This window comes from Watersipora subatra, chromosome 8 (assembly GCF_963576615.1).
Source record: "Watersipora subatra chromosome 8, tzWatSuba1.1, whole genome shotgun sequence".
Classification (NCBI taxonomy): Eukaryota; Metazoa; Bryozoa; class Gymnolaemata; order Cheilostomatida; family Watersiporidae; genus Watersipora; species Watersipora subatra.
Window position 1 is genome coordinate 37,080,967 of NC_088715.1, and position 26,503 is coordinate 37,107,469.

At 36.4% G+C, this 26,503-nt stretch overlaps 2 protein-coding genes across 2 annotated transcripts in view; both read right to left on the reverse strand.

Moving 5' to 3' along the window:
- Window positions 1–16,324, reverse strand: part of LOC137402018 (E3 ubiquitin-protein ligase SH3RF3-like) — an 81,419-nt gene extending 65,095 nt beyond the window's left edge. The window contains exons 1-2 of the mRNA XM_068088487.1: window positions 16,049–16,324; window positions 8,507–8,679 (exon numbers count right to left, since the gene is read on the reverse strand). Of these exons, the coding sequence (XP_067944588.1) occupies window positions 8,507–8,641 (135 nt within the window). The 5' untranslated portion in view covers window positions 8,642–8,679; window positions 16,049–16,324. The remainder of the gene's footprint in view (window positions 1–8,506; window positions 8,680–16,048) is intronic.
- A 1,614-nt stretch (window positions 16,325–17,938) lies between these two features.
- LOC137402218 (ubiquitin-conjugating enzyme E2 A) overlaps window positions 17,939–26,503 on the reverse strand; it is a 34,721-nt gene continuing 26,156 nt past the window's right edge. The window contains exons 4-5 of the mRNA XM_068088717.1: window positions 20,794–20,882; window positions 17,939–18,484 (exon numbers count right to left, since the gene is read on the reverse strand). Coding sequence (XP_067944818.1) covers window positions 18,311–18,484; window positions 20,794–20,882 — 263 coding nt within the window. The 3' untranslated portion in view covers window positions 17,939–18,310. The remainder of the gene's footprint in view (window positions 18,485–20,793; window positions 20,883–26,503) is intronic.

Consider the following 26,503-nt stretch of genomic DNA (forward strand, 5'->3'; position numbering starts at 1 on the left):
TAAATTTTTTTCTACAAATTGATGCTAATAATGACTAGATAACGTTGACTATACATGACTTTTTTAAGGATGCAGTTGGTTTTGCCATATATTCGAACATATTCTTTTCAAAGATGGCAACATGCTTATTTTATTTAGTAACTAGTTTCCGGTGTGGGTAGCAACTGAGAACTTAGCTGATACAAAGGCCACGGTGGAATAAGTTAACTCGACGACCTAATTACCTAATTACCGTAGACTAGCAGAATCGTAGTTGGTACTCAGATGTTTATTTACACAGCATTTAGAGGAAAATAATATGACAAATTTTCAATTACCTTTACTTGAGGCGTTTGAAACATTCATAATAATGTATCTGTAGCTGGATGTAAAATTTTATCCTAGCAATCATGAGCAAATACAAAATAAAATATATGCCAATAGAGTGACATGAATGATGAATTGATATGAATACGAAAGATAGAGACAAGCTGTCTCACTATCCATCGTTTTTTTTAACGTCATCACTCTGTTCGCACATGGGCTCGTCCATGAAAAAGTCGCCATCTTTGTAGAAAACGGTCATCATTGTCTTGATTAATAGTATTTTTCGGTGTTGCAATAATTAATTGCAGAAGCTTCGTGTTTTTAACAATAAAAGTTGTCCATAAAGATGACAGACAACGATAAAATGCCGTCACAAAAAATTGAAGGATATAGGCTGCATCATTTTGGGCAAGTCTGGGCACATCTTTTTTATTCTCAGCTTTTTTACTGCCGATTAAATTTTGTCGATTTTAATCTCCAAATATTTTAACAAGAGATCGCCTAAAACAACAAAGTACATCTCAAATGATAGAAAAACATCGATACATTCTGTTAAAATCAACTAAAATTTGGTGCAATCCCACCTTTAAAACCTTTATGAATATGCTAGGACGCTGCAACATGAATTGTAACAAGTTGGAAGCCGGATTTCACTAGTGATTCAATGTTGCAGCAAGATGGTTGAAAAGGTAGGATATCCAACAGCTCGCAATCAAATAGCTTGAGGTCAACAGCATAGACTGTGGACCTTCTATTACTGTGGACCAAAGCATAGACAAAAGGACTGTAATTCTACGAGCCACTAACATCTCTTCATAATACTGAGATCATGAGCTAGTAAGTGAAGTGAGCAATTTAAGTGAAGCTGGGAAAATGTTAAAGCCAGGGCTAAACCAGCATAAGCTACCAAACCTACAATGAACTCATCATCGGGCATGTAGGAAACTATTCCGTTTCATGTCAATTTCATTCGCCAAACACCGCCTTTCCTATCCGCCTGTCCTGTCCGTACTCAACGGACAGGATGGTCGCACCCGCTAGATATGCTTAGGATGAACAAAGACAAATGGAGTATGATTAATATAGGGTGCAAATATGTACTGGCTGCTATAAACACAAACAGCAGATACAAGGAGCACTACCGTCCCTGGCATGAGGGCCTTACGAGTATGAATGGCTGGTCCTAATCAAGTTAATTGAGAGCCAGGGATAGGCCTAATAAGCCTACACTATGGACACAACATTCTTGCCTGCCAGTAACCATCATCCTGATTAAATCAGCTCACTGCGAGGGCTTGCGTTCTCTCCATTAACAATGGGCTTTGATACTAATCTCAACTGATTCAATCTCTTAGTCTATCGACATCTGACACTGACATGAGGCTGCCAGTCCCACATTTGTTAACGACTGACCCCTGAGTACATCCAAGTTCAACTAGGTGACAACATTGAGCCCGTCATTGCATCCTAGAGCTTAGGGAAACATAGTTTCAAATATATGCGCTTTTTAACCAGTATGAAAAACTTGCTTAAAAATCAATAAAAAATCAGACGAAAATACAAATGTCCAGCCGAAACTATTTATTAACCTATTACACATGCAGCAACCAGGAACGGGTGATGATTTGAGACAAGGATGAGTAAACAGTTAACAGTTGATGCCCACTGTAATTGTTGATGCCCACTGTAATTCAATGCAGACCAACTGACACTGTAATTGAATGCTGACCAATTCCCACTGTAATTGAATGCTGACCAACTCTCACTGTAATTGAATGTTGACCAACTCCCACTGTAATTGAATGCTGACCAACTCCTACTGTAATTGAATGCTGACCAACTCCTACTGTAATTGAATGCTGACCAACTCCCACTGTAATTGAATGCTGACCAACTCCTACTGTAATTAAATGCTAGCCAACTCATAGAGCCCCAACTCACACTAAAGCTGATGTATCAATAAACTAATCATACCTCATACATAATGTGTAATCTCATATTAAACTTACTTCTAAATTTGGCTTTGTTTTCATATTTTATTGTCATATAACCGGTTTGGCGCTTTGTCTCGAGTTCACTATAACTTTTAGCTAATCTTTTTCAAACTGATTCATCGAGAAAGACCGAGCGATGCTGTTCTCAAAAGCAGCCCCTAACGTACTTGGCCATAAGCGTAGACATCGAGAACCGGCTTGTATCTGAAAGATTACTCATATCTCAAACAAGAAACTTTCCTACATGTTGGGGCAGTCATACGTCAAGGTATGACTGCAGCACTTAATCTTTACTATAACATGAGCCGTGTCCATTCGTTCATCTATTCGAAGCCACTGTAATAGCGTTAGCATAAAAGGTTACCTCACACAGGACTTGAACTCGAACCCTCCATTTTACAAACTGGTACGCTAACCACTTCACTACTCGACCACATTACTGCATCACGGGCGGATTATGCACCTACTGATTATTCATGATGATCTCTCATGGCACAGGGGACTGTGAAGGTCTTTTAGAGCTCATTTAAAAACACTCCTGACTGTCGCGGCCAGCTTTTGACAAAATAGGTATCTGATACGATTAACAAGGGGATTATTGGTTAAGGATTACACTCGAGAAAGGGATTAACAAGTTTGCTTTCATCGACACAATGGAGTTATGACGGCTTAGAAGGAGCCGTTAAAATGTAACAGACAAACAACTGATTATACGGCATCGTTTCAAGAAAAACCTTAAAGGTTGACTTGCAGCAAAATTCGCATTGTGTACAATTATTTGGTATCAAAAGTATCACCATGTCTTACTCTGTTGTGTTGTAGGTGTAAAATATGTGGAAATGTGATTACAAGCTCTTAAAAGCTTAAATCGAACAGTTAAAAATCCGGCTGTAGGTTGGAATCCGTTCATTTTGATGACGTACTCAACTTGACATGGTTATTGTTTTGACACGTCGTTTCAAATCAAACAATGTGGCTTGTTACGCGTCATTATTTATGTTATATTATTATTAGCACCTTATTACATGATCGTCACATGGCTTCAACTTTAACATAAACGTACAGAAAAACGTACAGAAAAACGTACAACTGGATTCGCGTGGAGGATCAGATCGCTACGAGATACCTTCTGATATTATGTCAAAGAACTGGGTTAAACAGGTTAAACAATTAGAGATCTAGTAAGGCATGCCAGCCACATAGGCCTGCAATATTGTCAACAACCCTACTGACAAACAACAACACTAATACAGGTAGTACACTTATATCCGATTCATGCGCCAATAAAACCGCAAAAGAAATTATTTTATTGTTATTTGCAAGTTTAATTTTGTTTTCTAAGCAGTTAAATCATTATACATGCCACACATTTCCGTTTTATGATGTAAACAGTTTAAAAAGCATTGAAAGCTAAACAAAAATGTTACATGTAATATTTGTTTTTTTTATTAATGTAGAATATTAAAGGGGATTTGTGGCTCCCGCTGCGTTCTTTCCTCCTCCGGGAAAACGGGTTCAAATGGCTCTTTGATTAGACAAGGTTGCTGACCCCTAGTCTAGTAGTAGAAGCACATGTTGGCCTGGTGTGTGCCTCTTGAGATGTTAAAATGAGAGATAATAGGCCTGGGGAAAACGCCTTTGTTCATATGCGTATTTTCAAGTAGCTTTGTTATATCATATACTTCTTAGATGAGAAGGATAAACATGAACCCAGTTAAAAACAACATGCGAAGTGTGAAAAATGTTTGAAATGGAATAGCTCATGCGGTATTTTTTTGCGCATCTTCAGCAAGCGCTGTTTCCACTTTTCGCAAGCGTGAAACATTTGGTAAATATTTGCGAGTAACAAAACATACTTGCTTTGCAGATTTTTGCTGTTCTTATCTTGAGGATGAACTTGTGGTCTAACTGAATCGTGGAAACAGTGCGTTAAAGAATTAGAAGAGCTATGATTGGGAGGTTGACACCCTTTCGCTATTCCGAAAGCACCAGCCAAGCAGCCTGTTCAGAGCCTATTTCATAGTTAGTACGACTTGCCAGTGTATTTTACTCTCGCGTTCTCAAGGCAGGAATAAATATCAGAGAATATCCTATGGTAATGGGATATACAAGAGAATATTATCAATACTGATCAACTTGAAGTTATTCTCTTAATGTCGGGAATTACTCGATGAATGACTGGGCGAACTCTACAAAACACACTTAGCATGCATCAACACTTTTGTTATAAGACCTGAATACTTCTAAATATTTACATACAGTACTTACATACGGTACTTACATATGGTACTTACAAACGCTACTTACATACGCTACTTGCAGACGGTACTTACATACGGTACTTACAGACGGTACTTACATACGGTACTTACATACGCTACTTACATAAAGCGTTTCATGTAACACTTGAATGCTAGCAACCTTTTAATAGGAAAATGGTACTAACTGGTAATGCGGAATATATACAGTCGTGGCCAAAAGTATTAACACCCCTCTTTTCGTCCTTTAGCTGTGAAATGCCAAATTTTCTCAACTTCAATTAGTCATTACTTACCCTATTATCAGCTTAAAACATGAAAAGTATATATCAAATTAAAGCAGCTTAGAGTCCATTTTTTTGATGAAACTAAAATATTTTTAATTGAGTAAAGATTCACCCTGTTCAAACTTTTGGAGACGAGCCCTATATTTTCATTCCAATTTTTACTTTTATCTCCAAGTTCAATTCCCTGACAAGTGCACTATACTTTACACAAAGCAATGCATTAGATAAATCCCTAGACATAGTGTAATCACTGAGTGGATTTCTGAAAGATTTGAGAGGTTTTGAATAGTATAAAATCCAGTGCGCATTTTGGATGTTTTCATACAATTTTTCAAATGTGACAATGTCTAAACACCTTCAGGATACTGATTCACCACCATGAGCGAGGACTAGGCTACAAAGCTATTGCAAAACAGACTGAAAAGAACATTTCAACTGTGAGGTACACCATAAAAAATATAAGGAGGATGGAACACTAACAAATCGCAGCAAGCCAGGGAGACCACGGGCTGCAACTGCCCAAGATGAAGGCATTTTGGTCAGAAAGAGCCCCCAGGACCGGTTCAAAGGAAATACAGCTCTGGTAAAGGATTTCAAAGAGTCAACTGGTACATCTATTGCACCAAAAACTGCAAGAAGAGTCTTACAGAAATATGGATTGACAACAAGGACGCCAAGGAGAAAATCGGTGCACACCAGTGTCCACAGAAAACATCGTTTGGAGTGGACCAAGGAGCACAAATCTTGGAGTCTAAAGCAATGGAGCAAGGTTATATTCAGTGATGAGTCTAACTTTGACTTTCAAAATATTGCTGGAATATGTCAAAATGTCAGGAGATCTGTTGGAGAAGCCAACAAACCACAGTGTGTTGCCAACAGTGAAACACCCTCTGACAGTGATGATCTGGGGATGCTTTTCGGCTCGTGGTGCAGGAAGAATTCACATGTGTGAAAGAAGAATGAACAGTGAAAAGTACATCAAAGTGATGGAAGACAAGCTGTTGAAATCTGCTAGGGACCTGTAGAAAGACGAGTGGATTTTTCAGCAGGACAATGCCCCATGTCACACTGCCAAGCGGTGTAAAGAGTGGTTCTACACCCACAGCGTGAAGGTGTTGTGCTGGCCTGCTCAGTTATGAGTTATGAGTTATGTGGGTCAGGGCCCTTGTAATAGTGCAATCACTAAGATAATATGAAAAAATGTTGGGGGGTGTTAATATTTTTGGCCACGACTATAGGGCAGACAGTCATACACTGATGTATGAAGCATAACAAAAAACATGCCCCGTTCTAATCATCGCATTGGCAGAGGAGTCACTTGAACATCTGTGGCTCTCCAAGCGAGTCAACTCTCATCGGACAGATTACAATTCGTCTATATATAAATATCAAAGTTTTTCATTCCTCTGTCATTCCGTCTGCCCAGCTATAACCATTAGCACCTAACAATGAAAAATCTGTATCGCAGAAGATTTGATCTTGGAACCTCCTATTAACCAGGCAATAAGCTAACCCATTGAGCTACGAGAGATGCAATGAATACTTTAGACCATATGAGTCATTATCCTTTTCAACTAAGGCATAGCGAATCTGCCAATTTCACAAAAGCTTACTTTCGGAGCTCTTATTAGTATGTTTAGTATCGCCTAGTGTGTTTGGACCTTCACGCAGTAGATCAGAGGGTGACTGATGCGCATTTTGACATCGCTAATATGTATTCGTTGTTATTCAACGATAGTCTGCTTAGAACATACCTACTCGAGAGCTTGTCACAATTTAGTAGGTAAACGAGTCTTCCCGTCCCAGGTGTAGTACAGATCGTCAATCGATCAATACTACTATCTTTATCGAAGGTTTCACCCATCGTAAAGGTTAAAATATTGATCTCAATCACACTACGCCAAACCTCTGACTAATTCTGAACATCAGAAAGAAAGAAAAGTGATTTGAATATTTTTATTTCACATTTTTATCATATTTTGTTAACGCTATTTTCTGTTGCATTTTGTTGAAACAATCGATCTGCTAATAGAGCAGTTCCCATTGAACTTTGGAAAAATATTGTAACTTGCAGCAATTTTCATTTAAATTTGATAGTTCTGCGTAGACATTGTCATATGTTCTAGCCAAGAAAATTGTCATATGTCGTATGTTCTTATGTCACATGCCAAGAAAATTGTGTTTTAAGACTTCGTAACAAAACAACGGGGTTCATCAGCCGGATCTTTCTAGAAGTTTCACAGATGGTCATAATCATCAATCATCATTCTCCTAGCAATAAAAACTACTGAATGAGGAACTAACAAGGAAAAACTAACAAGGAAAAACAATGTGTTAGTAAAATAAATGAGAGGTAATATAATTACAGAGTATGACAAGAATGACTAAAGAAGATGAGACCCGGCTAAGGTTAACATTGACTATTCTCATGCCTAAATTAAACAAAACATTGTAACAGAATTTGTTTGGATAGATCTGTTGAGGTTTTATGACAATCAAATGATGTCATGTTTTTTGAAATCGCTAGATAAGAGGATTGATTTGATTGGCTAGTTATAAGCTTTTGTCACTTCCTTATTGGAGGAAGCTAGATCTATGCTATTGATCAATGGTTCATAGGAAAGTAAGTTATTTATTGGCATATCAGAGTAATTATATAATGAATAATGCATGGATATTGATTATATTGATGACAAATGTCTCTATGAAAAGGTTACATAAATTCTCAATAGAAATAACCAAGATAATATCTGTGTCTGCATTATCATTGGCTAAATCAGTTAGTCAGACAAAACAGTCAGGAAATTTTAATGAGGCACGACCGGTCAAACTGGTCAAACGCAACTGATGTTTTGATTTGCTCTCGGGTAAACTAGAGATTAATCTGCGAGTTCCATCTCAATAAAACTATGTCTCGAGAATGTGAGAAACCGAAATCAATGGAGGAACAGATGAAAATTCATTTACAGCGAATACTACAAGGCAAAAAATAACCGTTTCCATGACACAGATGATGCAGATATGGAGTTGTGCGCACGTTGGGTTTCCATGTAAAAAGTATTTTTAAGGACATTCACATTATGACGATTAATGCGGGCTTTCTTAAAAAAGATGAAAATTTCTACTCGAGAGCACATAGCAGTGCATTCAGAATTGCTCAAATCAAAATAAGAACGAATGAAATGTGGGAAATGTGTAAAATGGAATCGCTTGCGTGGAATTTTCTTGCGCATCATCTGCAAGTGCCGTTGTCATCTTTCGCAAGCATAAAAGTTGCTTGACTTGCACATTTTTGCCGTTTCCACGAATAGGCCTAGTATATGGTCTATAGGTATAGGCCTAGTATGTGGTCTGTAGGTATAGGCCTAGTATGTGGCCTAATGTATAGGCCTAGTATGTGTCCTAATGTATAGGCCTAGTATGTGCCTAATGTATAGGCCTAGCATGTGGCCTAATGTATAGGCCTAGCAAAGGTTAAGACATACAACACCAGTGATTGACACTTGAAGGAAATAAACATGGAACAAGACTGACTGGAATATCATTTTACAATAGACATGCTTTGTGAGAATGCGCAAACATTTTACCCTGGCCTCCTGCGAAATATGAGAATTGATAGACTAAACATTTGACAAACAACGGCATTCAGAATAATGCTGACCTTGTTCTGTATGTATATTCTGTGAAGACAGTCACTGCAAAAAGTGTGTTGACAAGGCAGGACTTTGCTCTTTGTATCCATTCGCTCAAGGCATACCGAGCATTCTATGATTTCAGACAACACATCCATATTCATAAACTCGAGCTCTCTTGTGCCCAGCTTTCTAGCATATGCTAAAACAGCGAACAGCAAGCTTTCATATACAATGTAAGTCTGTTTAGACATGATAGGATGATAGGAGCCAAATAGCAACTCATGTCAAGCAACTTTTCAAACAGATAACTGAAGGTGTGAATATTGTTACAAGAGAGAAATAACATTACTACCTAACATTTCGGTTTCTGCTGAGCTAAATTAGGTTAGCTAAACACTAACCAAACAATAGCATTAGAAAATCATGTAATCACAAAGTTTTCACGCTGATTTTGTTCTAATGGTTAGCTTTACTGAAGCGACCCAATGGGTTCAGCAAGGAGTCTTTCCTTCATGCACTATATGCTCTCCAACTTGCATAAAAAACTATGTATATCAACAAACTTTTCTTGGAATGTGAAAATAGAATCTATAGCATGTGTTCTTACGTGTCCATAGAGAGGCAAGAACATTACATGCAATATAATCTATAGCCTGTGTTCTTATGTGTCCATAGAGAGGCAAAACATGATATGCAATAGAATCTATAGCATGTGTTCTTGTGTCCATAGATAGGCAAAACATGATATGCAATAGAATCTATAGCCTGTGTTCTTATGTGTCCATAGAAAGGCAAGAACATAATATGCAATAGAATCTATAGCCTGTGGTCTTACGTGTCCATAGAGAGGCAAGAACAAGATATGCAATAGACTCTATAGCCTGTGTTCTTATGTGACCATAGAGAGGCAAGAACATGATATGCAATAGAATCTGTAGCCTGTGTTCTTATGTGACCATAAAAAGGTAAGAACATGATATGCAATAGAATCTATAGTCTGTGTTCTTATGTGACCATAAAGAGGCAAAGAACATAATATGCAATAGAATCTGTAGCCTGTGTTCTTATGTGACCATAGAGAGGCAAGAACATGACATGCAATGAATGATACTGAAAGATAATGTTCAAGGAACTTATGCCAATTATGAACTGTTATTCTCCAACCCTATAGCAACTAACATTTGATTACAAGTCATCCTGTCGATCAACCCATCAATGCACTATTTTTTTCAATAAACCTAATCAAACGCCAGTGAGGAACAAAATAACAATCGTAATTTTATGATATATGTTTCTTCCTAAACAAGCACACTTCAAAACTGTTAACAAATATTAATAACATCATTTTCTATTGTAAATGTCAGTGTCAGATATCAGTAATGAAGCGTTAACTGACCATACATTTTATGGATGACTAAAGAGAGTAGGGTAAAGGCGTGGTCACGCGAGCACCGAACCGACGTAGGATCGGTTCGGTTCGGAGGCTGGTTCGGTTCGTGGCACATGTCACACGGCCACCGAAGTAACTTCGCTTCCTAGATACCATACGTATAGAGACAGGACACGGTTTCATTAGTAGTTGTTATGTATTTGAGTTAAATATTTCTATTGTAAACAAAAAAACTTTGAGGAACAATTATAAATTATAATTACTCAGCAGATTTATCAGAAGATCGTTCGGCTGCTCAAAGTAAATCACTCGATAGAAATATTTTGCTAACCCTTCCCATCAACATAATTATATTTTTTTTATAAACATATGAATGTTTTTCTATGCTGAGTACATAACAAAAACAGTCTTTATCATAGTACTGTGGTTTTACATAAATAAATCAGTCAACGATAGTTCATCAGGATGAATATGACACATTACTTATATTCTACACGAAAGAAAATCACAACCATTCCCCTACATTTATGCAAAACTTAAGTGCAACATCTTACATTTATGCAACCCAATCACAAGTCCGATTATGTTTTGCTAAGCGGATGTTTGATTTATACCAAACATCCGCTTAGCAAAAAATTTGTAAATTTTTTGCTAAGCGGATGTTTGGTATAAATCAAATTTCACCAAACCTTTAGAAAAGTCGTTGACAAAAATACTTTGCTGATGGTGGTAATAACGACGCATATGAATTACGAAAAGTTGAAGTTTATTTCTATGGCTTGGAATAAAGTGATTTTCTAAAGCGATAACAACCGTTTCGGTAGCCGTTGGGAAAAAAACAGTTCGAGTTAACAGTGTTGAGTTCGAGTTATCTATAGCAATTTATCATTACGTGGGAACAGACCAAAGAAACCGTTCAAATTAACCATGTGTTCAAGCTATCCGTGGGCGAGTTATCCATGTTTCACTGTATAAGCAATCCTCTCTCACTGGCTAGACTTGAGAAAGTGTTTATGCATTATTAGAGACGATGATTGGATTAGTATACTTCCCATGGTTCATATTTCACCAGTAAAGGGATCATCATATCACTTGATAGAAGTAATTGAAAATAACATTCACTAATTCATTGTTGTGCTAGGATTTCATGTAGTTTCAACTTAAACTCTGCCATCAATTTACTACTGTGTGCTAATTGAACTTCCACTGCTGATAATTACATAGCAATGCATTTTTACTACACAGAAACCTCTAGGGGCTTAAATATTATGTTTCTCACAAGAAAATAATGAAAACCCATAAAAACTAGTTTTTCGGATGATTTAAACCGCTTGGTTTAAATCCCGGGTTTAAACCGAACCCTCCCTGCTCAGCTTCCTCATGTCCATTTATTTAGAGATCTACAACAAGTTGGAGGTAAGTTAGCAAATTTCTTGTATCCAGAAGGGTTAATGTTGCACCACCCGAAGGGGAGTACGAAATATGTGTGACATTCGATTCGCCCGTGAAAGGGTTAAATTTGTCTTCTCGATATTCTGACGAGGTGTTTGACAAATACAACACCACCCTTTATTTGAATGTCACCTCTAATGAAAAAGCTGCTTGGAGCTGCTTTTCCGATGGTTTAAAGAAATTATTAATCGTATCAATTTCAACTCAGTGAGACTCGTAACGTAGCTAAAGACAGAACTAATTGTTGGTTGTTTGACACAAGCCTCTTGCTTAGTGCCTGGAAGATTTTGATTCAAGGCCATATGCAAATTTAAATGCCTTAACAATACATTTTATTTACACCTTCGTAACGGTTACTATCAGTATACAAATTATCTAACAAACTGAGCTGTTTTTACATTTGCAGCTGCTAAAAATATAATATGTTACCTTTTGTTTTTATACTCGGTTTGATTTTTAATACATAAAAGCAGAGTAGTAAATTATTTTTGGATATAAAACATTAAAATAGTCACAGAATATGGCTCACAATGACAAACCTACAAAAAATACAATCAATAATTTATTTAACTATTTTTGTCAAGGTTCTACACAAATATAAGATACTAGCAGAATGTCCGACGTTGCACGGGTAATAAAAAAGTTTTTGCGCAAAACATTTACTTACTATTAATCCACATATACAAAATTTACCATTCTAATTTTTAAATGGTGTTTATTTAGTTCTGGGCACTGTGCTATTTATGTTTACTGTGTTTATTTCTGTGTAATTCACACCGTACCGGCGGCAGTGCCTACTACAGATCTATCCTGATTGCAATAGTCTTGTTGGATATAAGAGTTTAAGCATGTTTCTTCATGTATTGGCATGCATTTTTCTTTTGGTATGGCTTCACGCATTTTTCTCCTGGCATGGCCATACACATAACGCTAGCTACATTGTTTAACGTGAAGCTATGAAAGATTGGCATGTGTTCTTAGTATGTGCACAATTTGTTCCATGGTATAGCCAGTTGGACAGTGTAGTGTATTGGGTAAATAGTTGTCTGCAATACTGAAGGTTGTGAGCTCAAATCCAATTTGCAGCAGATTTCTTATTCTTAAAATTCTATCGCTATAGCTAGACAGACAGATTGACAGACGAACAGACAAACATGAGATTCATATATAGATAACGAATGATGAGTTAACTTACCATAGCCTTTGCATAGTGGTACAACTGATACAGCCGAGAGTCGATTATGAGGTGAAAATGATAACAGCATCTGATCATGACAGACAGACCTGCGCAAGTGCTTCTATACTTTGTACACCACATGGTTAAAAGATGTTCTATGAGGAACTAGACCAGCTCAAATTAAGACTGTCATATTCATCCCTGCGTCAGCATTAAAAAGTTTGCATTAATATCATTAGTCAAAATCTAAAAGTGAGTTACCAGCCATCAAAGAACTTTTGCAAAGAAGCTTAAATATATTTCATTATGATGCCAAGGAACCAGCAAACAATTGTTCTATTTTTATAGTTTTTCATTTTGTAGGATAACAGCCGAGATAAAGTGAACATCTATGATAATTTTATTGTTATGCAAGCGCAACTGTTCTGATCAGTTTGTGAACTATGTTGTCTTTCTTTCAATGAAAACAGTTTTTGAAATACACAGATTAATGGTCAAAACCTAACAACAAAACGTTTTTAAGCCTTTTGCAATATATTCACTCATGCATGCTGATATAGCAAATTTAATCAACCCCTTTTGTCATTAACATCAGAACCAATGCAAAAAAGCTTATTCATGAAGGTGTGCAATGGTTTCTTGGTAGACCTTATTCATGAAGGTGAGCAACGGTTTCTTGGTAGACCTTATTCATGAAGGTGTGCAATGGTTTCTTGGTAGAGCTTATTCATGAAGGTGTGCAATAGTTTCTTGGTAGAGCTTATTCATGAAGGTGTGCAATGGTTTCTTGGTAGACCTTATTCATGAAGGTGTGCAATGGTTTCTTGCTAGACCTTATTCATGAAGGTGTGCAATAGTTTTTTGGTAGACCTTATTCATGAAGGTGTGCAATGGTTTCTTGGTAGAGCATATCCATGAAGGTGTGCAACAGTTTTTTGGTAGAGCTTATTCATGAAGGTGTGCAATAGTTTCTTGGTAGACCTAATTCATGAAGGTGTGCAATAGTTTCTTGGTAGAGCTTATTCATGAAGGTGTGCAATAGTTTCTTGGTAGAACTTATTCATGAAGGCGTGCAGTGGTTTCATGGTAGAGCTTATTCATGAAGGTGTGCAATGGTTTCTTGGTAGACCTTATTCATGAAGGTGTGCAATGGTTTCTTGGTAGAGCTTATTCATGAACGTGCGCAATAGTTTCTTGGTAGAGCTTATTCATGAAGGTGTGCCATGGTTTCTTGGTAGAGCTTATTCATGAAAGTGTGCAATGGTTTCTTGGTAGAGCATATTTATGAAGGTGTGCAATGGTTTCTTGGTAGACCTTATTCATGAAGGTGTGCAATGGTTTCTTGGTAGAGCTTATTCATGAAGGTGTGCAATAGTTGCTTGGTAGAGCTTATTCATGAAGGTGTGCCATGGTTTCTTGGTAGAGCTTATTCATGAAAGTGTGCAATGGTTTCTTGGTAGAGCATATTCATGAAGGTGTGCAATGGTTTCTTGGTAGACCTTATTCATGAAGGTGTGCAATGGTTTCTTGGTAGACCTTATTCATGAAGGTGTGCAATGGTTTCTTGGTAGAGCTTATTCATGAAGGTGTGCAATAGTTGCTTGGTAGAGCTTATTCATGAAGGTGTGCAATAGTTTCTTGGTAGGCCTTATTCATGAAGGTGTGCAATGGTTGCATGGTAGACCTTAATCATGAAGGTGTGCAATGGTTTCTTGGTAGAGCTTATTCATGAAGGTGTGCAATAGTTTCTTGGTAGAGCTTATTCATGAAAGTGTGCAATGGTTTCTTGGTAGAGCTTAATCATGAAGGTGTGCAATAGTTTCTTGGTAGAGCATATTAATGAAGGTGTGCAATAGTTGCTTGGTATAGCATGTTACCAGCTCACTACACTGTAGCTCCAGTGGTGATCATAATTATGGGACCACTTGGAATAAATACATTTTTTGTTGTTAATTCATATATTGCTCAGCCAGTATTATGTGAATTATGACAATATGCATATCAATGGAAAGCTCCGAATGTACTGGATAAGAATATTATGTAAAACTAACTGATATTTGCTTTATTAGTTTGATGTTGATACAATATGACATTTTCGGCATAAAACGATACAAAAATCTGTAACAAAATAATGTTTAAATTTGTGGAAAATGCAACTAAATTTGACATACCGTACTTTTCGGACTGTAAGCCGCACCCCTATATAAGCCGCATCTGCTTTATTTTCGAAAAACGATAATAAAACAATACATAGGCCACACCTTTGTATATGCTGCAGAACTCAGGGCGGTGCTTTTTAACACGGCAGCAACTTTCCTGTTTAAAACGGAACAGTCCGTAACGTCACAGTTTCATAATAATTGAGGCTTTTCAACTTAGTGCCTAACAGAACAGTACCGTTAGGCATTGTTTCGTATTTTCTTTCACCGCTAGAGGTCTTTTTCACCACCCATTTTTGCATAAATCTCTTAAAATATAAGTATTCTACTGATTCCAGTTTTTTAATCTACATGTGGAACGACCAAGAAAAACTTCAATGATTAAATGAAACATATATATTACTCCCGTGTAGGTATTAATTTTTATAAATCCTAGCAGTCTCAGAAAAGGTTAACTCAACTGAATTTATTATTATGAGCTGCGCTTATAATACTGATTTACATAAATCCCACATTGATTTAAGATAACAAGCAATACGGTAGTTACATGTTGCTAAAAGTACACGGAGCTATTGTGTTTGCACTGAACACTGCAAATTGTGCTGTCATTATTGTAACGTTTCAGATGGCAACTGTACTTGATAAATATCTGTTTTGTGGTCCTTTATTAAAGCTGAATATTGACAAAATATGGTAACAAGTAAAATACGTGAAGCAAACATACAGATATAAAAACCATCTTATTGAGCACTATAGCCTATATGTTTATATAAGCAATTTCCTAAAGTGCACCCAGCATCTTTTGAAGGTAATGCTGATCTAACATGAAATAAAAAGGTACAGCTACAGAGGTGATTTGAGCTCCAATCAGAAGGCAAAAATACAAAATTTGTTCCATGTTAAAACCTAAAATCATCGTGCCATGCATATACCCCTTTCGAACCTTAAACTACTTTCCAAAGTCAAAGACTAGGTTGTTTCTGATTGTATAGAGCTTCTTAAATTTTCGTTTGATCAAAAATTACCAGTTGTGTTAACTTCAACTCAGTGGGACTCATACCGTGGTTAAGAACATAAAACTAATTGTTAGTTTTTTGACACGAATCTGTTGCTTAGCTCCTTGAAATTTTTGTTTTAAATGCAGACGTGTACCTTTTTGATAACATCATTGAGCGATGATCATGTATAAAGCATTCTAAATATCACATACCAGTTGAATTATCGCTGCAGCAGTAGCACGAAGATAGAATATCTGAAACTATTTTTTTACAAAAAAACGCACTAATTATAATAACTTATGTTATACAATAAAAACAATAGCAAGTTTGATGCATCAGCAAGTTTCGTCAATATGATGCTAAATACAAGATAGTATTTTCAAAGTCCAAACCTTTGATGTGTGAAAATATTTGCAGAGTATTATCCCAATTAATAATAAATTGCAGCAACGGGTAGTTCACAGCGCAATAAATCAGGTTCGCGTTTAAAATGTTTGTGGTTTGTATTTGCGAATTTTAGGTAGTGATATTCAAAGGTGCCATCACAAATAATCGACCCATAACGATGAGCACTAGATCGTACAGAAAAATCTCTCCAGTGGAAACGTTTGCTCACTCTCACGAGTATTGTCGTTACGCAGTGACTCCGACAAAGTAACTACCCGCTATTTACTACACCATCTGATAACTAAAGCATTACTACTATTCGCGAACATTACCGGAAGCGACTAAAATCTGCAACGGAAACGCAACATTTTGGGGTTGTCCTACATATCTGTAGTAGTTACCTCAAGTGTCCATAACTCCCGCATAACTAGATTTATTTTGTTCTGCGGCTCTGACTAACTACAGGTACAAAAAGAACTACGTATAATGTAGCTTACCAATCCTTCAGCATGTCAACAGAAATCTATTTCTACTCAGAAATGAAATGGATATGTTGGATTGACAATGTAACGCTCTCACACATGTAACAATGATTTTTTGAAGTGTTATTTATCTTGCAGAAATTAATTAAAATAGAAAACAAATGGACTTAATGGAGTCTGTATGAATACTGCAGTATCAATAACCAAGCTCTTCTACACATTGCTAGAAACAACAACATGTGTAATTTGCTTCATTGCTACACTTCCTTGTATAGATGTAGTAGCAAAACTAAACAATCAATTTGAACAATTTTTCTGTGCAAAAAATATGAGGTTTAGGAGACACGAACACACCATTAAGATACATCGACCTGCGAAGATAAAATTCAATCAACAATGAGTGTGTAAAAATACAATTTGATGGAACTTCAGTTGCAGGAAGTAGCCATGCTACTAGCCAATTATGTGTCAGTGTCAGCAGTAGATACTCCTGACTCGTCGTCATCACTATCGGAGTTGTAATAATTCAGCCATGACATCTCCACTACAGCACGCACATTTATCTCATATTCACGCCGATTTTCTTGATATAACTGAGCAGCTTGATTGTTGGCAGGCGAGTTAGGATTCGGTTCATCTAAGAGTGACTGAAAGGAAGGGATAAAAGCAGTTGTTGATAGGTTAACGCCCCACGCCTTGCAGATATATTTCTTTCACTAAAGAACCAATGCTGAGAAAGCCATGATTATGAAGCAATTTGTCCAAAAAAGATAGTACACCTTCAACATGAGCAGATAACTCCCGGCCAAAGCTACTTTTGTTTTTTATGAGCTGGTTAGATTACAGCCTTAGAAAAGTACAATCTTACTCAGACTTCCTTTTTGTGAGATTGCATTCATCCCAAAAGCTAGTTGTTATGTACTTGTCACTTTTATTTCTGATTATTATCAAGTAAATTACTTGTTGCTGCCGACGTAGTAACAACTATCATTGTCATGGTTAAGACTGAAGGCAACAAGGTGAAATCCTGTAAATTACGCAAAACCTATATGAAAACAGCTTTCACATCATATCAACAAGTTTCATCAAAATATCTCTTGTATAAAGAGATGTTGCCATTTTAAGTTTTGTCAATAATGCTAGGGTGACTTTCATATGGCTATTTGACATTGGAAGGCAATTTATGTGATATGCTATGATGATATGTTACCATCCAACTACTGACACTAAAAGGCTTGTGAAACTTACTAGAGCTGATGCGCGTGTCATGATTGCCAACAACTCGGAACCATTTCTTTATACCTAGCGACTTTCTTGCAACATGTGAACTGTCATTTGATTAAAAAGGCTGCCAGATATTTTGAGCTGTACAAGCGATGTAACCAGTAGACCGTTAGCAGAATACCTGTGTAATACTGTTTGCATATGATAGCCAATATATTTTGATAAAACATTGCAAACACAGTATTTAAAACATTTGCAATTCTACCACTGTTAGCAGCAGCAGCACAACTTTGACTGTTAGCAGCAGTGCATCTGTGTTCTAAAAACTTTCTACAGCCTCTCAACTTGAGAAAATATGGTTAGCGTAAAAGAGAGCATTTTTCATAGAAAGTATTGCTTGTCTTTATTAGTTACTAGGGAGAGATAGCTCCACAAACATCAATCAAAATAAAATATAATAGCTCAGCACATTCACAGAGCGGAGGAAAACTACAAAATCTGATGAAAGCCACCCTACCATATTGACTATAAATGAAGTTAAGAGGAGAGGGGTGTGGCATATTATTTAGGCTCCGCCTGTTCAACCTCCTCATCCTCATCATCATCATCTTCATCTTTCCAGCTTTCAGCAACAATATTAGCTACACGCCGATCATATTCCCGGCGGTTTTCTCGAAAGAGTTGAGCGGCTTCATTATTAGCGGGTGAGTTTGGATTGGGGTCATGAAGTAATGACTAAAGCACAGAAATACAAATCATTTACTCATTGCTTTTACCAAATATTCCTTTGAGCAACTAGATTCACTTGCTTACTCATTACCAGGTCACAGCCATTGATAGCTAAAATGTATTTATATAACTACCACTTGAAACAACGGACAGCATATCCAAAATTGTCCTCTTTATGCATCAATCATAAGATGGACGGCTTGGAAAAATCAAATGAACTAAACCGAAGGGAATTACTTCAAACAATTTTACTTCAAACTAACCGCAGTGCTTATATACTGCACTTGTGTTGATAGTAAAACAGGCACTCTGTTGTTTTAGTGTTCCCTAACTACATCACAGTTGCAACATGGTACTTGCCGAGGTCAATAATGAAGACAACTATAATGACTGAGTGTGCCACTCCTGCTCTCAGCATTTTACAAGCTATTCAATTCAACCGTTACAATCAAAACAGTCTAGTAACTTTGTATAAAGTAAGATATAACAACTCTGTATAAAAATAAATATTACAACTCTGTATAAAGTAAAATATTACAACTCTGCATAAAAATAAATATTACGACTCTGTATAAAGTTAAATTTTACAACTTTGTATAAAGTTGGATATTATGAGTCTTTAGAGAGTGGGTTGTACCGTTGTAGCTACATATACATTTCATTCCTCTAATTGTCAAAGACACAATTTGGTGTCGATCGCTAATAAATGAGGAATATACTTTATATAATTACGTGTAAGAATAAGGAACAAACCTCATAAATACTTTATATAATTACGTGTAAGAATAAGGAACAAACCTCATAAATACTTTATATAATTACATGTAAGAATAAGGAACAAACCTCATAAATACTTTATATAATTACGTGTAAGAATAAGGAACAAACCTCATAAATACTTTATATAATTACGTGTAAGAATAAGGAACAAACCTCATAAATACTTTATATAATTACGTGTAAGAATAAGGAACAAACCTCATAAATACTTTATATAATTACATGTAAGAATAAGGAACAAACCTCATAAATACTTTATATAATTACGTGTAAGAATAAGGAACAAACCTAATAAATACTTTATATAATTACATGTAAGAATAAGGAACAAACCTCATAAATACTTTATATAATTACGTGTAAGAATAAGGAACAAACCTAATAAATACTTTATATAATTACATGTAACAACAAGGAACAAACTTCATAAATACTTTATATAATTACATGTAAGAATAAAAAATCAAATCAAATAAGAGAAACCAAATACACAGCAATAATAATAATGATAATAGCACAATAATCAGTAAAAGGAGGCTTTTATGTTCAAGTTATAGCATAGCCTTTGCGTTTCAGAACATCGATGGTGCCTAAGTAGGGAGAGGCAGAGCTAGTCCAACTTTGAACAAACATTGCCAATTTATAAAATGAGCTTTCATGCCAAAAAAAATTCCACCCTGAATGATTAGCTCCTTCACGTTCCCTAGTTTCATAGTTTCTTATCAAATCACTTTACCTTCCACCTCCGATAGCTACAAAACAACTATGCAGATTGTTTGAAAAATGGTTCCGAAAATGTTTGCCTGTGATTGTGTATTATAATTCGCTTTAAATCCAAGAAAAGCGTTGTCTTTTTTTGGATTTGGACTGTTTGGATTTGGATTTTTGGACAACCACTAGCACCAGCTTTTTTGGGATGCAACATTTTAATGAATACAATAGAACGTATGAAGCAAGAGTGGATATTAGCAGAGCGCTGTTGAACAGAGCCACATGCGTGAGTGGATATTAGCAGAGCGCTGTTGAACAGAGCCGCATGCGTGAGTGGATATTATCTGAGCGCTGTTGAACAGAGCCGCATGCGAGAGTGGATATTAGCAGAGCGCTGTCGAACAGAGCCCGCATGCGAGAGTGGATATTAGCAGAGCGCTGTCGAACAGAGCCCGCATGTGAGAGTGGATATTATCTGAGCGCTGTCGAACAGAGCCGCATGCAAGAGTGGATATTATCTGAGCGCTGTCGAACAGAGCCCACATGCGAGAGTGGATATTATCGGAGCGTTGTCGAACAGAGCCGCATGCAAGAGCGGATATTATCCGAGCGCTGTCGAACAGAGCCGCATGCAAGAGTGGATATTATTTGAGCGCTGTCGAACAGAGCCGCATGCAAGAGCATCACCAACATATGTACTGATTTACTAAGCCCCAACGTCTTGAGAGAAACTGCAGGCTGATATGTTGGAAACAGATTGGTTGGTTGAAATGCTTGTATGTTGAGGTGATTGTAAGTTGAGGTCTGAAGAAGACATGACCTACCTGTATAGAAGTAAGTATAGCAGAAACATCATAGGTAGGAGACCATCTGTTCTGTAGTATATCCAAACATATACTTCCATCAGCGTATACTAAAACATATCAATATTTCATCAACCTTCTACAAGTCTTACGCATAAGTACCTAGGAATGATGTGAAGGAATGATTGAAGTGAAGTGCACGTAGAAGATGTCACGTTTGTGGATGCAGGCGAAGGAGTAGATGTAACAGGGGCACTTGGCACAAATTATAAGAGTCCTCATCATTTTAGAAACAGTAATAATCAATATTCTATTAGCATAGCGATTGGCAGACCTTTTTGCAGAGTAAGGACATTTTATAAAATAGTAGTTCAGATCATTAGGCAAGTACTCCATGCATGAATAGGTTTACAGTAGATGTCAACCTATCCACGCATGGCTCATAATACATGAATCAAAGGGACTTGATACCATAATAATTTGTAACAACAGGAAGCCTAGTGATGATACATATGACGCAAGAATACGGTGTCCTTAAATATATGATTGTACCATTGAGGTCATTCAAATGAAATTAAGACCAATATAAAGCTAAAACATCAGTTACAATTTGATGTCAGTTTTTTCTTTGTAGATCAACCCTGTCCGGAGATATAAGCGTTTGAATGAAATCATTTTTTGAAATGTTCAGATTCAAGCGGGTGCTTTATTCGTGATGCGTATAGTGAACGTATATGAAAAGTCCGTGAATGATAAATATAGGATCTCTTCTTTAGCCAATCATCAGCACAAAATTTTTATATAGGTCATAATAAATCTTATCGCTTGTAAACCACGCTGTCTGTCATCTCAAAGATTAGGGAATCTACTGAACTATTAGATCGCACACGTTGCTTAGACTCGTTTTATTGACAAACTACAGAATTCAAAAAAATGCTTCAAATTCGAGCGAATGTGACTCTGAGTTTTTTGAGCATCAGCTGGTAACAAATTAGAGCAGACAGCCTATGGTTAAAGCTGACAGGCGTCAGCAGCGTTATGCTGCAGAGGAAAATAGGAGACTGGAGACACATCTATCTTCAACTTTGAGTCCCATATATATATATATATATATATATATATATATCTACTATATAAACAGCAATCATAGTCTGTTTGCATGATTGTGTGTCCGCCTTATAGAGTACCGTACTTTTCGGACTATTAGCCGCTACTAGATATCTAGGGCGCATCTCCGGTTAGTACACGCCTCTATTACACATACCTACCCTAGGACACTTATATTTCGCTAGTATTTAGTTTCGTGAGTAGCATACAGAGTAAAATTTCGCTGCAACTTAATTTCGCGGATCTGATGAGTGTGAAAATATAGTGAAGTGAAAATAAATGCAGTAGAACAAACATAATTAGATTCCTCAGGTCCAGTTCACTAGCAAAAAAATTTTCAATTTGGGACTAGTTTGTATTTGTGAACCGTGGGTAGAAATGTGTGAGCGAGATCGACAATGCTACTTGATCGCTTGCTGCTACTTGTTTCTTGGACTATTAATGACGTCTAGGTCCTTGCCGCCGTGACTGATGTGGCACCAATATTAGATCTCAAGTATTTATAGCATGCGGTGGCCATGGCTCAAGGTTATTATTGTTTTTGGTTGGTAATAAAATTCATCGCTACAATAATTATTATTCAATTTTATGACCTTCCCTACCAGGCTTTCATCCTCATCAGTTACAAATTCAGTGACTAAACTAATATCATCATCAAACTCGGAGAACTCGTCCTCAGATAAAATATAAATTTTTATCACGATCACTTGGTTAACTCAAACGGATTTGTTTGGTCCATTCCCACGCAATGATAAACTGCTTTAGATAACTAGGCCTCAACATCATTAACTCGAACAGTTATTTGCCCAACGGCTAGGGGAACGGTTTTTATCGCTGTAGAATATCACTTTATTCCAAGCCACAGAGATAAACGTTAACTTTTAAAGTTCTTGGGTTAACTTTAATAGTTCTGACCGCAGTTGAAACGCTCAGAAAAAAGATGTCTTTTTTCTGAGCGTTTCAACTGCGGTCAAGTTTAGCCTATTTTAATCTGAAAACGTCCTGGCAGTCACATCAGCTAAAACAAACAAATCTCAAATAATAGAAAAAATGTTTATACTGATAAAATCTTTTAAAACTTTACGTGAGATGCCCGGTTGAGGCCCTACATGAAAGAAACCTGTTGAGGGGGCTGATACCGCCCCTCCAAACCCCCAGCTGCTCATAACTAGTCACCTAACATTAGCCGCCCCAATTTGCAACCAGGGAATACAGGCCTGCTTTTTCAAAATAACTTGTTATCTCAATTTGCTTTGCCACGCTGGTCAATCGCCGTATTAGCTATAATCAGTTTAGCAGAAATTGCCCAATGAGCCCAAAAACACACAAAGGTTACCTGCATTTCTAATATGATGATTTTATTGTGGATATCAATGAACAAAGCTATTTAAGTTCGCGTTTTCGCTCGTTCGTTATGATAGTTTAGTTTCGCTCATGGAAATTTCGCGAAAGGATGACTCCGCGAAAATGCGAAAGTTAAATGACGCGAATACATATGTGTCCTAGGGTATTCATCGTTTGCCGTTTTCACACAATGACATAATAATTACAACCCTATGGCTTTCTTTTAGCTTCATGACATGCGATGCTTTTTGTCCTTGACGTATTAGGGCTAATTTGTTTTCGGCAAAACGATATCGACAATAGACTCTCTCGATATTAGAATTTGGCGATTAAATTTTATTAACTCTATGAAACACGAAGCCATTTTTGTGAACCTCTATTTCTGGCTTTTCTTAAGGTTCAATTGCTAAATCGCTGTTAAGGTCACTACTTTTCACGCAGACAATCGTATTATCTCGAGTTGGAATAGCATCTAGATTTTCTCACCTTCGATCAGACAAAGACACTACAATATTTTATTTTTACATAACATATCGTCGTACCAGTATCATCGTATTCAGAGTTTTTATGGATAGCTGTTGGTGGAACTGTAACTTTTTTTATACACACACTTCTATGCAAGAATTGTTATTATTAATTCAACATACCCTACAGGATGAAAATATTCGTTGGTCATAAAAATTCGCGATTTCGCGAACAGTCAATTCCGTGAATTATTAAATTCCGTGAATAATTAGTTCTATTTTTAATCACAAGAGAGAATAACTACTGCATCAAATTGAAAACTAGTTGCTAGGCTAGTTTTTAATATAAATACTAAACGTAGTTGAGTTCCAAAACATTTTTAAAATCATTGCCTGGGCTTTGAGCTAACACCATTGCCAATCCATCACATTTCTTTACAAAATTATTCAAGGTTGTCACAAGATATGCAGAATGGCGTCATCGCAAAAATAGGCACTCGACAGAAGTACTAAACGTAGCCGAGTTCCAAAACTTCTTTATAATCATCGCTGGGCTTCGAGTTTTATTGTCATTGCATCAAACTTTACAAAAGTATTCAAGGTTTTCACAAGTTATTCGGCATGGCTTCATCATCGCAAAAAAGCTCTCATAGTCTTTTTACATTGAAATCAACTCCTATCAATCTCTTTTGCCGAAGTTGAGGACGATCATGATCTGGAAATTATGGTATGTATTTGATTTGCAGTGCGGATACGTTTTTCCATAACTAATTGCATTAGTTAATTCTTTTGTTTAAAAACTGATCGCTTCCATTAAATACTTCAGCTATTGTTTTTGTACTTCATTAACACTCGTTAATATTTTTTTCTTTTTTGTGTTTACTGCAGATTGAGAATGAAACAACCTACTCCGATTACGAAAACTAGAGACAAGTAGTAATATTCATCAAGGCAGCAATATTGGCAGAGAAGCAACCAGTCAACCTAGACCCCTTCATCGACAACAACTCCTTGATATCGCTGCAGCAAACATGATTAAATCATATATTTTATTTCATGTATAGATATATTATAATTTATTACAAACTTGAGTGTACAAATATAATATTTCAAATACAAATAAAATTTTACAAACGATGAATGGAGTAAATATAAACAGTTTAGTCTATATGGCGGTTGTCTAGCAATAAAATTGAACTAGTACTCTTGATAAGTGAATACTAGCGTGTAATGGTGCTCTCTAACTAGTTATTTGGGTAATAGCAGCTCTGTCGCTGTCACTGTCCTGGGTAGATGTTAAAGGCAATTCTCTCGCTACTACATGACTAGTAAGGAAGTTATCATCAGAACTCTCCTCATGGCTTACTATTGCAACGTTCTGCTGGTTGGCCAACAGTTTGTGATCGTAAAGGCGTTCTTGTTCCATTTTTAAAACAGATATATTCTCCTCGTTAGCAGCTGCGGTCACTTCAATTTCAGTACATCCCTGAATGATTGGTGATCTTCTAGGAATAACATCCACCACCCTTGCAGTCATTGTACCTCCGGATATGATGAAAAAGCTGTTTACTATACTTATTTCACGGGTAGATGACCAACTGTTGCGCAGTCTGCGTTTATTAGCTTTACTGCCAATGGTCCGTGTAGATTATTGGGCTCTTTCTCACACTAAAACGAATAACAAAGCGGTAGGGATGGAAAAAATAAATATTGCGTTTTACTAAAGTAAAATTCAATTATTAATTTAGTAAATGGTTTTAAAAAAACTCATTACTTACCACAAGTTGTTGGCTTATCAAAGGCCTCCAAACAATGAATATTCGTGAAAACCTCAGGACGCAGCAAAAATTGTTTACCGTAGCTTAGCATGATCGCCTCGCAGTTGTAAGCTAAATATAAACCGGAACGCGCGGTGTGCGTTGTGCACATGCGTAGGAATAACTCTATTACTAGCCGCAATAGAGTTAACTTTTCCTAGAGAGTGGCAGTTTTCAGCCGCGAATAAATTCATCCGCGAATATGCATGAAAATACAATTTTCGCGAAATATAACTCCGCGAATAAATTCATCCTGTAGGGTATTCACAAATTTTATTTTGTTTTCTCAGTTCGTATTAATTGTATCATTACCGAATCATCTCATATTGTAATCGTAGCAAAACAGACTCAATTTAGCTACATTATTACTTGCAGTATTACTTATAGTATTACTTATTACAGTATTACTTGCTAATTATTTCACTGTTAGATCTAAACCTCTTTGTAGTCATTTTATTTAAAAAATTTCTTTGACCTGCACGAAACATTTTTCTCATGATATGAAGTTTAAAAGTTGTTTGACAAAGTAAGTTTGAAAACCTTTACAGTTGTTTTAGGTAAAATGGCAAATGTTGTTATAATGTATGTTAAATACAAATCAATTTTCTGTTCAGTTTTTTATTGCCCGGGCAACGCTGGGTTGTACAGCTAGATGTATTAGCTTACACATCTTTTTTTTTAAACTTAACCAATTAGTTTTTCGTAATTAATTTAACATTTTACATAAATATTTGTAAGATTACTGTAAGATTTATCGTGTAAGATTGCAAGTATCAGTTATTCTCCACTCTCTTATATTTACATACTTTGAGAAATATGTGTATATATAGAAGATATATAAATTTAAATTCTCTTATTACATTTATAAACTTCTTATGACTTGAATTTATAATAAGTTTTTTAAAGTTTGTTTCATCATTGTTATTATTTCAACTTGCATTCTTTTAAACATAAATTGAGTATCCTGTTTGAAGTTTAAACATTCATTTTCCTATCACT